Source organism: Sapajus apella, unplaced genomic scaffold, assembly GCF_009761245.1.
Source record: "Sapajus apella isolate SASKATOON/1434 unplaced genomic scaffold, GSC_monkey_1.0 scaffold106, whole genome shotgun sequence".
Lineage (NCBI taxonomy): Eukaryota > Metazoa > Chordata > Mammalia > Primates > Cebidae > Sapajus > Sapajus apella.
Genome location: NW_022437046.1, coordinates 3,649,799 through 3,665,032, shown reverse-complemented (window position 1 = coordinate 3,665,032; position 15,234 = coordinate 3,649,799). Strand labels below are relative to the sequence as shown.

The 15,234-nt window shown below is 37.9% G+C and overlaps 1 protein-coding gene and 1 long non-coding RNA gene across 2 annotated transcripts in view; both read right to left on the bottom strand.

Moving 5' to 3' along the window:
• Positions 1–15,234, bottom strand: part of RNF169 (ring finger protein 169) — a 99,770-nt gene that overhangs the window by 23,604 nt on the left and 60,932 nt on the right. Inside the window, exon 4 of the mRNA XM_032259070.1 lies at positions 12,819–12,937. Within this exon, the coding sequence (XP_032114961.1) occupies positions 12,819–12,937 (119 nt within the window). The remainder of the gene's footprint in view (positions 1–12,818; positions 12,938–15,234) is intronic.
• Positions 4,548–5,529, bottom strand: LOC116537068. The gene is made up of 2 exons (XR_004262933.1): positions 5,486–5,529; positions 4,548–5,450 (listed from the first exon to the last, which is right to left on the bottom strand). It is a non-coding gene; the product is annotated as an uncharacterized LOC116537068 (long non-coding RNA).

The following is a 15,234-nucleotide window of genomic DNA, read 5'->3' as shown; positions in this document are numbered from 1 at the left end:
TGGTCTCGATCTCTTGACCTCGTGATCCACCCGCCTCAGCCTCCCATTACAGGCTTGAGCCAGCGCGCCCGGCCTGATATTGCATTTTTTACAAACTGAAGGTTCACGGCAACTCTGCATCAAGCAAGTCTATCAGCATCATGTTTCCAACAGCATGTGCTCAATTCTTGACTGTGTCACATTTTGGTAATTCTAACAATATTTCAAACTTTTTCATGATTATTGTATCTGGTATAGTGATTTGTGATCTTAATATTAGTGACTATCGTAACTGTTCAGGGACATCCCATACAGGGTCTTTTCAATACAGTGAACTTAATTGATAAATGTTATGTGTGTTCCAAATGCCACACTGACCAGCTGTTCCCTTGTCTCTCTCCCCTTCCTCAGGCTTCTCTATTCCCTGAGGCAAAACGATACTAAAATTAGGTCAATTCATAACTTTACAATGGCCTCTAAGTGTTCATGTGAAAGGAAGATTCCCACTTATCTCATTTTAAATCAAAAGCTAAAAATAATTAGGCTTAGTGAAGAAAGCATCTCAAAAGCCAAGAGAGGCAAAAAGCTAGGCTTCTTGGGCAAAACAAAGAAGAAATTCTTAAAGGAAATTAGAAGTGCTACTCCCATGAAGACATGAACAGTAAGAAAGAAAACTGTCTTATTGCTGGTATGAAGAAAGTTTTAGTGGTCTAGACAGAAGATCAAACCAGCTTCAACAGCCTCTTCAACCAAAGCCTAGTCCAGAGCAAGGCTCTAACTCTTTTCAATTGTATGAAGGCTGAGAGAATTGAGGAAGCTGCAGCAGAAGAGTCTGAAGATAGCAACAGAAGTTGGTTCACAAGGTTTAAGGTTTCCATAACATAAAAGTACAAGATGAAACAGCAAGTACTGATAGAGAAGATGCAGCAAGTTATCCACAAGATCTAGTTAAGATCATGGATGAAAATAGGGCCAGGCATGATGGCTCACACCTGTAATCCCAGGGCTTTGGGAGACTAAGGTGGCAGGATCACTTGAGGCCAGGAGTTCAAGACCAGCGTGGGCAACAGAGCAAGACCCCATCTCTATTAAAAAAAAAAAAAACAACTCTTTTTAATCAGCTGGGTATGATGTCATGTGCCTGTACTCCTACTTACTTGGGAGGCTGAGGCAGGAAGATAGCTTGAGCTCAGGAGTTTGAGAATGCAGTGAGCTGTGATCATGTCACTGCACTCCAGCCTGGACAAAAGAGTGAGACCTTGTCTCTTTAAAAAAAAAAAAAAAAAAAAAAAGGAGAGAGAGAGAGACAGACAAGAAGGAAAGAAAGAAAGAGAAAGGAAAGGAGGAAAGAGAGACAAAGAGAGGAAGGGAAAAAGAGAGAGAGAAAAGAAAAGCTACACAAAACAACAAATTTTCAATGTAGACAAAACAGCCTATTGGAAGAAGATGCCATCTAGGACTTTCAATAGCTTGAGAGAAGTCAATCCATGGCTTTAAGCTTCAAAGGAAAGGCTAACTCTCTTGTTAGGGGCTAAGGCTAAGGTGGCTTTAAGATGAAGTCAATGGTCATTAATCATTCTCAAAAGCTGTGGGTCCCTTTAGAATTATGCTGACTCTATTCTACCTGTGTTATATAAATAGAACTACAAGGCCTAGATGACACCACATCAGTTTATAGGATGGTTTACTGAATATTTTAAGCCACTGTTGAGACCTACCGCTCAGAGAAAAAGATTCCTTTCAAAATATTATTGCTCATTGACAGTGTACCGGGTCCATTTGCATTGCTATGAAGAAATATCTGAGGTTGGATGTTATAAAGAAAAGAAGCTCATTTGGCTCACAGTTCTGCAGGCTGTACATGAAGCACAGTGTTGGCATCTACTTTTGGTGAGGGCCTCAGGGGAGCTTAAGATCATGGCGGAAGGTGACAAGAGCAAGTGTGTCACATGGTGAGAGAGGGAGCAAGAGACAGAGGGAGGATGTTCCAGGCTCTTTTAAACAACCAGATCTTGTGTGAACTCATAGAGTGAAAACTCACTTATTAACTCAAGGACAGCAACAAGACATTCATGAGGGATCCACCCCCATGACCCAAACACCTCTCACTAGGCCCACCTCCAACACTGGAGGTCACATTTCAACATGAGATTTGAAGGGGACAAAACATCCAAACCATATCACTCCCAAGAAACTCTAATGGAAATGTACAAGGAAATTAATGCTTTCAAGCTTGCTAACACAATATCCATTCTGTAGTCCATGGATCAAGAAATAATTTCAACTGAGTTTTATTATTTCAGAAGTATATTTCATAAGGCTACTGCTGCCATAGATAGTGATTCCTCTGACAGACCTGGGCAAAGTAAATTGAAAATCTTCTGGGAAAAAAACCACCAGTCTGGACACCTTTAAGAAGATTTCTCATGGGAGAATGTCAAAATATCAACATTAACAGGAGTTTGGAAGAAGGTGATTGTAACCCTCATGGACAACTTTGAGGGGTTCATGACTTCAGTGGAGAAAGGAACTGCAGATATGACAGAAGTATCATGAAAACTAGAATTAGAAGTGGACCCTAAAGATACAACTGGATTGCTATAATCTCATGATCAAATCAGGAACAGATAAGGAGTTGCTTCATAGGAGTAAGCAAAGAAAGTGGTTTCTTGATATGGAATCTACTATTGGTAAAGGTGCTGTGAGGACTGTTAAAATGACCGCAAAGGATTTAGAATATTAAATCAACTTCACTGATAAAACAGCAGAGTTTGAGAGGACTGTCTCTAATTTTTAAAGAAGTTCTACTGTGGGTAAATGCTATCAAATAGTATTACACGCTACAGAGAAATTGTGTAAAAGGAAGAGTCAATTGAAGTAACAAACTTCATTGTTATTTTAAGAAATTGCCACAGTCACCCCAACCTCCAAAAACCACCACTGTGATCAGTCAGCAGCCATTAACATCAATGCAAAACCCACCATCAGCAAAAAGATTATGACCCGCTGAAGGCTGAGATGACTGTTAGCATTTTTTAGCAATAAAGTATTTTTAAATTAAGGTATGTATGTTTTCTAAACATAATGCTACTGCCCACTTAATAGGCTATAGTGTACATGTAACTTTTATGTGCACTGGGAAACCCAAAAATTTGTGTTACTCACTTTACTATAATATTTGCTTTATTGCAGTGGTCTGGAACTGAACCTGCAATATCTCTGAGGCATGCCTGGACCTTTTCTGTTCCTCAGTTCCTACATGAGTGCCTTCTTTTATGTTAGATATTTCTCGGTGTACCATTTTGATTCCCTTCTTATACTTTTTACTATGCATGCTTTTTATTTTCTTGGTGGTTGCCCAATTATAATGAACATCTTAATTTATTAATATAATCTATTTGAAATTAACAGCAGCAACTTAGTTTCAATAGTATACAAAAAAGTTGCTCCTAAATAACTTGCCCTCTTTTATGTTGTTACTGTAACACATTGCATATTTATGCATTGTGTGTCTAACAACAGATCTGTAATTGTTATTTTTTACAGTTATCTTTTAAATCATTTTTAAAGGGCCGGGTGCGGTGGCTCACGCCTGTAATCCCAGCACTTTGGGGGGCCGAGGCGGCTGGATCACAAGGTCAAGAGATCGAGACCATCCTGGTCAACATGGTGAAACCCCGTCTCTACTAAAAATACAAAAAATCAGCTGGGCATGGTGGCGCGTGCTTGTAATCCCAGCTACTCAGGAGGCTGAGGCAGGAGGATTGCCTGAACCCAGGAGGCGGAGGTTGCGGTGAGCCGAGATTGCGCCATTGCACTCCAGCCTGGGTAACAAGAGCGAAATTCCATCTCAAAAAAACAAAACAAAACAAAACAAAATCATTTTTAAAAAGGAGTTACAAACCAAGTATTAACCAAGTATTAACCATGTTAATACTTATTTTTAGATTTACTTATATAGTTACCTTTATTGGTGTTATTTCTTTGTGTATATTTGAAGAAAGCATCCTGTAATTTCAGTGAATTTCCTTAAGCATTTCTTGCAAGTAGGTCGACTAAGGAGAAACTGTCAGTTTTTGTTTATCTGGGAATCTTTTAATTTCTCGCTTAATTTTGATGGATAGATCTGCTGAATACAGAATTTGTGGTTGACAGTTATAACTTTGTTTTTTTTCTTTCAGCACTTTGAATGTATCACGCCACTAACTTTTTTTTTTTTTTTTTTTGAGACAGAGTCTCACTCTGTTGCCAAGCTGGGATGCAGTGGCGCCATCTCACCTCACCACAATTTCCACCTCCTGGTTCAAGCAATTCTTGTGCCTCATCCTCCTGGGTAGCTGGGACTACAGGGGCGTGCCACCAAGCCCAGCTAATTTTCTTTTTAGTAGAGATGGTGCTTCCCCATGATGCCCAGGCTAGTCTCAAACTCCTGAGTTCATGCAAGCTGCCCTCCTTGGCCTCCCAAAGTGCTGGGATTATAGGCATGAGCAATGGCATCCAGTCACCACTGCCTTTTTGCCTCCATAATTTCTGATTAGAAACCAGCTGTTAATTTCATAAACTGCTGATCTAATGCCTGAACCAATGAGCTGTTAAGGCTCATAAGTAGTTAACGGTTTGACTCTATCTTGCTATTTTCAGGATTCTGTTTGGCTTTCAACAGTTTGATTATAATGTGTCTTGGTTTCAATGTCTATGCTACTTTGGAGTCACAATATATTCATACTTATGTCTTTCACTAAATTTGGTTAGTGTTTGGTCATTATTACTTCAAATATTATTTCTGCCCTTCTCTCTCTCTCATTCTGGGACTCCCATTTTGTGTATATTGGTACACTTAATGGTGTCTCACATATTTCTTAGGCTCTGTTCATTTTTCTTTATTCTTTTTTCTTTCTGTTCCTCAGATTGGATAATCTCAATTGACCTATCTTCAAATTAGTTGATTATTCTGCCTGTTCAAATCTGTTCTTTCTGTCACTGTACTTTTCAGCTCCAGAATTTCTATTTGATTGCTTTTTCATAATTTCTATCTCTTTATTGATATTGTCTACTTAGGACATTGTTTTTCATGGTTTCCTTTAGTTCTTTGTCCATGGTTTCCTTCAGTTCTTGAGCATATGACTGAAAGTCCACATTAAAAATCTCAATGTCTGGGCCTCCTTTGGGACAGTTTCTATCAGTTTCTTTTTTTCTTGTGTATGGGTCATTGTTTCTTATCATGCCTCAGATTTTTTGCATTTTGAATATTATAAGGTGGCAACTATGAAAATCAGATTCTCTCCCTCTCCTGGGTTTGTTGTTGCTATCTGTTGTAGCTGTTATTTGTTCAGTGACTTTTTAGAACTAATTTTATAAAGTGTATTTTTTGTCACATGTAGCCAATGAATTTTCTATTGTTAGCTTAGTGGTCAGTTAGTGATCTGACAGTTTCCTTAGATGCGAAGATTCCAGTGTTTTTTCTCTTTTCTCTTTTTTTTTTTTTTTTTTTCAGACAGGGTCTGACTCTATTGCCTAGGCTGGAGTGCAGTGGGTATAATTATGGCTCACTACAGTCTCTCTCTCCTTGGCTCAAGAGATCCTCCCACTCCAGCCTCCTGAATAGCTGGGACTACAGGCATGTATCACTATGCTGAGCTGATTTTTAAAATTTTTAGTAGAGCCAAGGTCTCAGTATGTTGTACACAGTGGTCTCAAACTCCAGAGCTCAAGCAATCCTCCCACCTCAGACTTCCAAAGTGCTAGGATTACAGGCATGAGTCACCATGCTCAGCCAGGTGTTTTCTTTGCAGACTGAGACACTGTTTATTTGCTGTAAAGTTTTGATTAGTTTCCAGAGTTCCAATAAAGGTGATGCTGGCTGTTTTTACCAATTTATTACTGCTTTTATGGAAGGCTTTTGGAGTTTCCTGCTCTGCCAATTTTGCTGTCATCATGCAAAGTATCTCTTAAGAAACAGATGAGATATATTTAAATGATAAAGCAAGAAAGGTGTCTTATTACCATGGCCCTACTCAAAAGACCAAGCAGTACTTCTAGCAACATGCAGTATAAATCTGGACACTAACAGTCACTAAAATCATGAATGTAAAACTTTATATAAAACATAAATGTAATATACAGATAATATTATTGTTGTTATTGTAGCATCTGGTCAGGGGAACAGTCTTCAAAATGCTGGTGCAGAATAGTCAACAGCAATAAACCTGGCAATGTTCTTAGGATTTAAAGTGCCTAAACAATAATTTCACTAAAAAAATGAAGGCAGTAACTACACCTTCCTCTTTTGTACAGAGACCATTTCTGTATCCTCAAACCCTAACATAGTGCCTGGCATATAGTGAATGTATTCAAGAAATTTCTTATAAATACATAAAAATAACCGCTCTCTATTCCTTAAGAAAAAGAAATAATTTCTATCCCTTAAGGGAAAGAAAGAAAACATCAACATTTATTAGGAACCCATTATCTGTCAGGCACTACGCTGTTTTAAATATACTGCATCTCGTTTAATGAACACAGACACTCTATAACATAGGTATCATCATCCCCAATTTATAGACAGAGAAATGAGAGAAGTGATCTTTCCAAGGTCACACGGCTGAAATGATTTAAACCTATAGTATCTCTATAATTCTAAGGCCTGTGTTGTTTGCACCACAGCATACTGATCTAACTTACTCTGCTCTGCCATAGAACAGACTCAAAATATCTAGAGAAGCTCTGTCTATCTGAACATATAATGAAGTCATAAACAAGAGAAAGCAGCATTGTCTGAAAAGCAACTTGCTTAAAATTTCCACTGCCAAGAGACCAGATGGTTTCTGGGATGTCTAGTTAGGCTAAAAATACCCTCGCCCACAATGAGTTTGATTTACAAACAAAGAAAAGCAGGGGTAGCCAGCATAAACATGCAGCTGGAAAGCTAGAAGACTTAATGCTTACAAAACACTACTTAGAGGGTTTCAAATGGCCATAGAGTTTCAAATGGCCATACAAGACATAAAAGGTTAGTTTATGCTCTCAATTGCTAGCTCATTACTCTCGCTGTCTCTCACAAACCTACAACATAACTAGTTTCTTAATCATACCTTCAGGTCTGACAGAGCTGAGTCCCATCAAGAAGCTAAAGGTTGGAGAGGATCCTCTTTTTCAGTCTCTGACCTGAAAGACCCTTCCCACCCTCTCCACCCTGTCACACACCTCCATCTCCTTCCTCTCCCTCTCCCCCTCCCTCTCTCTTCCCCCCATTCCTTCTCTCCCTCTGTCCCCTCTCCTCTCTCCCTCTCTCTCTCTCTCTCTCTCACTCACACACACACACACACACAGCCATCATCAAGCTTCGCCATTTCAACTCACTGCTTCATTTTCTTCTCATATCTCCTCTTCCTCAAGCCACTGTTTGACTATTCTCAACACATAATTTGTTAAGTCTGATCTTTACTGTTACAACTTCCTAACTGCCCCCCACCCTCTTTCTTTTCATGCCCTGACCCCATTTCCTCCGTCCTTCAAAACTCTGGTTGAAGCCACCTCTTGACATTTCCATTTTAAAGGATGAATCTTAAGAAACCATAGAGCAACCTTCCTGCCCTAGCTTGTAGGTAAGGCATAACCCTCTGCATTTTATATAGATGAGACTGAAAGAGAGCCAACTGATTTTACCCAAGGTCACACTGCTACTTCTTCCCTAGAACTCCACCCCTTAGTTCTCTGAATCTGTTTCTTTTCCTCAATCCTGAAACTAGTCTTCCAATATCACATCACTTACGTGTCTGCTTGGTTTCTGTTACCTGAGTGCTTCTGTAGTTCATTTGTAAATTTTAAGGAAAAGGGACCTATTTCCCAGAGGGTCTTCATATTTCAATTCACTCTACAACTGACTAGACCTGTGTTTATATCTCTGAGTCTGCCAGTAAGTCTCTGTCTATATCTCTCCTTATATATACGCCTTAGAGAAAGCACAGCCACTTCAAGTCCTTTGAATTGCCACACTCTGAGCCACCAGAGACTCAGGCTTAAAAGTATCTGGACATTAGAAAACAAAATGATGTAGCTATGGTTGATTTTACTAAGGAGAACACAGATCTTTCTTTTATAACATCTATAAAAAGTATCAACATAAGCTATTGCTAAAGCATTTAGAGGCTAAAAAGCAACTTCAGAGTATAAAAATTTTATCAATGTGGTCACCAGAGTTCCCCCTAAATCCCATAATAATCCTATGGAATCCAATCTAAAAAACAGCCATCAGCCAATCTGTCCCTTCAATGCTCCTAGAGACCTCCCTCCCAGAGATCCTCTGGTGCAAGTTTGACAGTTGGTTCTAACAAAGACCCAGTTTAACCTGCCAACAGGCACAAGGCCTAACTTATTCAAACATCCTGCAAATATTTACTGAGCTCTTACTATGGGCCAGGCATTGTACTAAGTACTATAATGATGAACAAGATGCTATCCCTGACTTCAACGAGTTTGAAGTCTAGACAAGAAGATGAACAGAGGCAGCATGAGGATCTATAAGAAGGTATGGAGTGTGGTAGAAAGAGCAGTAAACTCAGAGCCAAGAAGCCTCAGCTCTAACTCAGTTTCCTCCTGTTTTAGCAGTCTAAGATTTGGCAAGCCATGTTCTCTCTCTGGGCTTTAGTCTTCCATTTATAACACAAATGGACTAAAAAGATGCTATTTAAGGTCCTTTTCAGCTATGAGTCCATGTTCCAAAAGAAGATAAAATTGCGGAAGCAGCAGCAGCAATATTCACTGAAGACTTAGCATATGCCAGAAATCTTGCTAGAAATCATTTACTTAAGATTCAATTTTTGTATGAAGTGGTATTACCGGCATTACTACATCACTTTAAAAAGAAAAAAACTGGAAGACTGGTTTGATTATATTTCTTTGTACAGTTATACTCTATTTACAAGAAGAATCTAAAGTGATTTATGGTAAAAATACATAAAGACTAAGACTTAATGAGAAATAAAGACCACATTAAGTAATAAATATAAGAAGGGTACAATAAAAATTACTTTTTAAAAATTAACAGGCCATGTCAGAAAGCCATGGTGACTGAATTGAATCCTATCCTAAACCTAACTCACCTGACAGCCAAAGCAAAGAGGGAAATGCAACTACACGTGGAGCTCTTAAGACAAAAGACGACACTAGCCCAAAAAAATCTACACTAGCCCAAAAAAATCTTTTTCACGTTGAGATATAAGATGAACTGCAACCATGTGTTTAGTTTGTTTCTCATGGAGAAACAGGAAGTGAGAAATGAAGGGAAAAGAGTTTTTAAAAATAATTAATTAAACCAGTTTTCAGATACTTAAACATTTAACTTTACAATTATATATCCTACTTACGATTCACATTCATTTTTTTTCCAATTAACACATATTTTGTGATTAACCTAGCAACAATCTTGGGTAAACTATTATTCTATCTGCCTATTTGGAAAAAAAAATTCATTTTCAAAGGTATGTAGAACTACATTAATATGGCTGCAAAGCCCTCTTTACTTTGATTTTTTTTCAAATGGAAACAGATTGACCCACTGGCAAGACTTACAGAAGCTACGGAGGCATTCCTTTCAAAATAATCACCTCATCAGTCATGCCTATTCACCCCTACCTCCAGGCTTTTGTGCTTAAGAAAGAAAAGTTTATAAAGTAAACAGGAAAAACAATGGCAGACTCATTTGATTCAAATACAGGTATAAAATCTTTAAGTTTTTACACATTCTTTAGGAGAAGAACTTGCAGGGGAAAAAACCTATTGTTGTTGCTTTAACAGACAGAAAAAAATACATTTGAAATATCCAAAAACTATAAACAATGTTAAATTTTTAACTGTGGTAAGAGATGAATTTATAATTTTAACCATTTTTAAGTATACAGTTACATTGTTGTACAACTATCACCATGCTAATTCTTTTTGAATATGTCCCTCTGTTACATCTCATTGTCAGCATTAGTAATTCTGTATTGTTTTCCTAAATATAATTTGGAACTGAAACTTAATGTTTTCTTATTTAAGGAAAGAGCATATTCTAAATAAGAGATGAAATTTACAGTATTACTATAATTGATTTTGCAAACTAAGGTTTCCATGACATCAGCAAACTATTTCCTAAAAAGAAACCCTTATTACTAAACCCAACTGTCTTGATAACTATACTCACAATTAAACCTCGGTTGTTTGGAAGAAAGTGAGCTCTGAAACCCAAAAATGTGTAATACTGACTATAAGCATTTCTCAACAGCAAAATCTTAAGTGAATATTTTCCTGTTAGTTCCTTTGTGGCTCAATGATACAGGATAAGGACAAGGATGGGCTAGAAGAGGAAAAGAAGATATTTAAGAGATATTCCAGAACCACTTATAATCAAAAGCACACTCCTCCTCCCCATAGGCTTTGAAATTTTGTTCATTAGAAAATAATTTTTCATGGTAGGAATTTCTAAATAATGAAATATTAACCTGCTACAACTCTTTTAAAAGAATGGATTACAGGGTATAAGAGACTGGAATCAGTGATAAGCAATTTGCCCATCAGTATCTATTGCAACTAACTGGGGCAACTGTCCCTTGGTATCATATTTGGATTTTAAGATAAATTTTTTTCTAAGTTGTTTTAAATTATGAGATATTAATTAATCACAGATTTCATAAAACAATATTTATTGGCTTCAGGGAGTATTTATTGTCACTTGATAGGAAAGAAAAATTTGATCTTTTTCTCTTTTCAGTAGATCCCTCTTCGAATCATTAAAATATGTCTCCTATGAATTAAGGGAAAGTCCATACATACAACCAGAAGCTGACAATTCTTAGTCAAGCAATCTTGATTTTTTTTTTTTTTTAAACTGTAGAAGGCATCTATAGTTCAAGTTCATACAATGCAAGAGTCCCATCTTCATCATGAATAGAAGAAAGGACATTGGCTTACTTACTGGGCCCTGTTTACATCAAGCAAGCCTAAGTAGCTATGCTACAGTGGCCATTTAACAAATGTCAAATGAGTGAATAAATATTCTGGGAGGTACTTTCTTGGGAAAAGAGCTGCCATTACCTAGAGAAGGGGAAGCATTTAAGGGAAAGGGAGATTCAGTGAGTTTTACTCTCAGAAATAACAGGAAAATCAGACTGCTCTCAAAGAACATACACAAAAAAAGATTCTGAAATTAAAACCACATAAAGGATCATGATAGTAAGCATTTTATAATATTTTTAAACTTTGGTAGCTTCTTTTTGTCATACTTATGAGTAACTAGCAGTAAAAGCCTTATGATAGAAAGGGTCTATCTAGGTGTGGACAGACACAGTGGCTCACGCCTATAATTCCAGCACTTCGGGAAGCTGAGGCAGGTGGACCTCTTGAGCCCAGGAGTTCCATACCAGCCTGGGGAACATGGCAACATCCCATCTCTATACAAAACACAGAAAACAAAATTAGCTGGGCATGGTGGCACACACCTGCAGTCCCAGCTACTCAGGAGGCTCAGATGGAAGACTGCCTGAACCCAGGATGGCGAGGCTGCAGTGAGCTATGATCATACCATTACACCCCGGTTTAGGCAACAGAGACAGAGATCCTGTCTCAAAAAAAAAAAAAAAAAAAAAAGAAAGAAAAAAAAGAAAAGGTCTGGTTGTGTATTCACAGGAGCAGCCAGAAAGAGAGATCTACTAAATAATACTGGTGGAAAGGAAGAGCTGAACCCTAGAGGTAAGGGTGAGCAATACCAGCTTTAAGCAAAAAAGAAAATGAACTGGGGTAAGGATTGTGTCTTTGGCCAGACACAGTGGCTCATAACTATAATCCCAGCACTTTGGGAGGCTTAACCATGAGAACTGCTTGAGCCCAGGAGTTCAAGATCAGCCTGGGCAACATAGGCAATAATTTGTCTCTACAAAAAAATTCTCAAAAATTAGCGAGGCATGGTGGCACACACCTATGGTCTTAGCCATTCAGGAGACTGAAATGGGAGGACTGCTTGAGCCCAGGAGATTGAGGCTACAGTGAACCATGACTGCCCAACTATACTCCAGCCTGGGTAACAGAGTGAGATACTGTCTCAGAAACAACAACAACAACAACAACAACAACAAAAAACCAGACTGTATCTTTACATGTGTATATTAAAACAGAGCATCGCATGTAGCAGCAGTTCACAAGACGTCTGCTGAATCAATGTATGCATGACTTTCTTCCTTCCTTCCTTCCTTCCTTCCTTCCTTCATTTCTTCTTCCCTTCCCTTCCTTCCTCCCTTTTATCTATTCATCTTTCCTTTCTTCCTCCTAGTCCTTCATTATCCTTCTAGCACCCATCATCTATCCAATTTCTTCTTCCTTTCCCTCCAGGGCCTACGAAGTCTAAAGGATCAAGACATTCCTTCACAAGGGTCTTGAAAACTTTTCAGTTTGCCCTCTTGAAACCTGTAAAGATATATTTTAGATCTAGGCATTGAAAAGAAAATCAGTTCTAGCCTCACTTCCTCCTAAGAACTTTAAAGTCCAGAGGGAGAGTATGTGGATATTGTCAGACTGAAGAAGGCTTTGTGGTTTCCTCCCAAAATAAAAGGGTCACACTTGGCAGCACAGCAATTAGCACAATCCTACCTTAAGGATGTCAGAAATGGATAAATATTACTTTTTTTGAAAATTTCAGGTCAGCCCTGTCTCCCTAGTCCATATTTGAAAACCAATTCCCACCTCTTTTCTCCCCTTCCAGCTCCCCACCAAAGTAGCTACAATGAATATCTTTGCTCCCCCAGTCCCATTTACCTCATACCCCCAAAACCAAAGAACCCTGACTGAATTCATCATCAGTCTCTTACCCTGCCAGGAAAGCTAGGGAGTAGGAGTTGTTCTTGGAAACAAATGCCGAGCGATGTGTCTGTGTCATCTGGCCTCGAGAAGGTTCTTCATTCTCTGAATCTGAGAGACGTGCAGGACACTGGCAGGGAGACAAGAGAGACAACATCGTCCATTTGGAGTCCCAAGGAAGATCTACTCTAGCTATAGGTTCAAATCTCGCTTCTCTGTGAGCTCCAACCTATGTTTCCAGCTGCCTCCTGGAGATACCAATCTCAAATGTAGTTCAAATTAAATATATCCAAAATCAAACTCACTATATTTCTCTTCTGTAAGCCCCATCACCAGCCAATCTAGAAAACTAAATGCTATTTCTGTCCCTTACTTCTAATTCGTGGTAACATTTGGATAGCAGCTTTAGGTACTCCAACACTTTTAAATATTTTATTTCATTTACTGTTTACATCACTCCCATTGAAAACAGGGATAATTATCTGTCTTTCACAAATAGCAAGCTGAGGCTCAGAGTAGTTAATTTGCCTGGAATTACAAGGTTAATAAATGGATAAAACTGGTTCTTAAATTAAGAGCATTAGTCTCCAAATTGTCTCCATGCTATTTCCACTCTATTCTATTCTACTTCTAAAATGTCTCTCAGATCTAACTCTTCCCATTTATATTCATTGTAATTGCCTTACCTTAGATTCTCATCATCTTTTGCCTGGACTACTGCAATAATTTTCTTACTGGTCTCATTTTCTTCAGACTTTATTCTCTCTAATACCCTCCATACCACCAAGAATTATCTTTCCAGCACACAGAACCCTATCACTCCCCTGCTTAACTGCTGGTAACTTCGGGTAAAGTCTAAATGCCTCAGCGTGGTACTATAACCTTCACAAACTAGACCTAACCTTTCATGGCTTTTCCCCCCACCAGTTCCCACACATGGAACTCTCTGGGCTCTAGTACAATCAAACTACTTTTTACTCTCCACATGTACCGCAGTCTTTCAAGACCTCTATCTACTCTTTTGGATATGCTACACCCTTTGCCTAAAATTCCATCTGCACTCTCTGCCTACAAAATACTCATTGGCCTTTCAGAGTCATGTAAAATGTCACTTCTTCTGCAAAGCCTTCCAAATTATCCTAGAGTTAGTTTTTCCATCTTGTTTATATCCATTCATTTATCTTTGTTTTACTTTGGAGTCCCTTTTTAGAGTCTTTCCAATTACATTAGAAATGTTTTAGAGGTATGTCTTTTACATATAATATAATCAAGTTTTGCCTCATTATTCAACATGAGAGTCTTTTTCTTTTAATGGATAGCAACTAATTACAATGAAATGTAGCTTCCTGTTTAGGGGTCTGTTCTGCTTTATGCTATGAGCCCTGGGAGAGCAAGTGACCCTCTTTTTAAAAAATTTCCAATCCATTATATAGTAGGTAAATAAAAACTGTCTAGTCAACTGATTAGATCAACCAGTTATCTAATGATCAAATGATTATCAAAGTGAGAATTGTAGATGTAAGCACGCAAAGCATCATATGGCTCCGAGTACCCTGCATTCCTGAATTGCTTTGTTATTCTTTAGGCTGATAGGCACAGCAACACAATAGACTATATTTCCTAACAGTTAGCCTTCGAGAGATTTGAAGAATTGCAATTTACAGAGAGGTCTTTCAATTTTGTAGAGTGTCGTTCCTCAGAGAACCCTGTTGTACAAAATATGCAATGAAGAAACTTTAATAGTACTAACCCATTATCAAATTTTATAATATTCTCTTCTCAACTCTAGAAAAAATAAAAGCTTTGATACCAATAGGCTCAACAGGGAATAAATAATGGCAATTTCTGTCTATATAAGCCTCTCTTCATAATTCAGTACCAAGTAAACAGTATGCAAATCCCAGCTCAGTTAGCTATCCCTGTCACTGTGGGTTAGTTGCTTTATCTTTCTGAGCCTCGGTTTCCTTATCTGTAAAATAAAGATTGCTCTGTCTACTTTACAGATTGTGAGAAGCCATTAAAAACCCCTAGAGAATATTAGCTAATAAATAAGTGCTCAAAAAGATAGATTTTATTTGTATTAACTTCAAAATTATTAATCTTTTAAGAACAATTCAGTTTTATAATAGATATATGCCAAGTTCCTTTCAATTATTGCAAAATAAATTACATTACAAATAAATAACTGTTTAGACAAAAGCTATCCTACCCATCTACATTTCTATTCCTAATATTTACCCCTCATCTTTCATCTTTGATAAAAATAAGCCCCAAAGCACTATGGATTCCTAAAATTGTACAAAGCATGCATAAACTAAATCCTTGCAGTGGCATCTAAAACAATGTTGTGCTGAAGAAAAGTAAAAGAATGATAATATTCAAAGTTGGCAATGTGTGGGGAAATTAGTTTAGTACTCCTCATATACT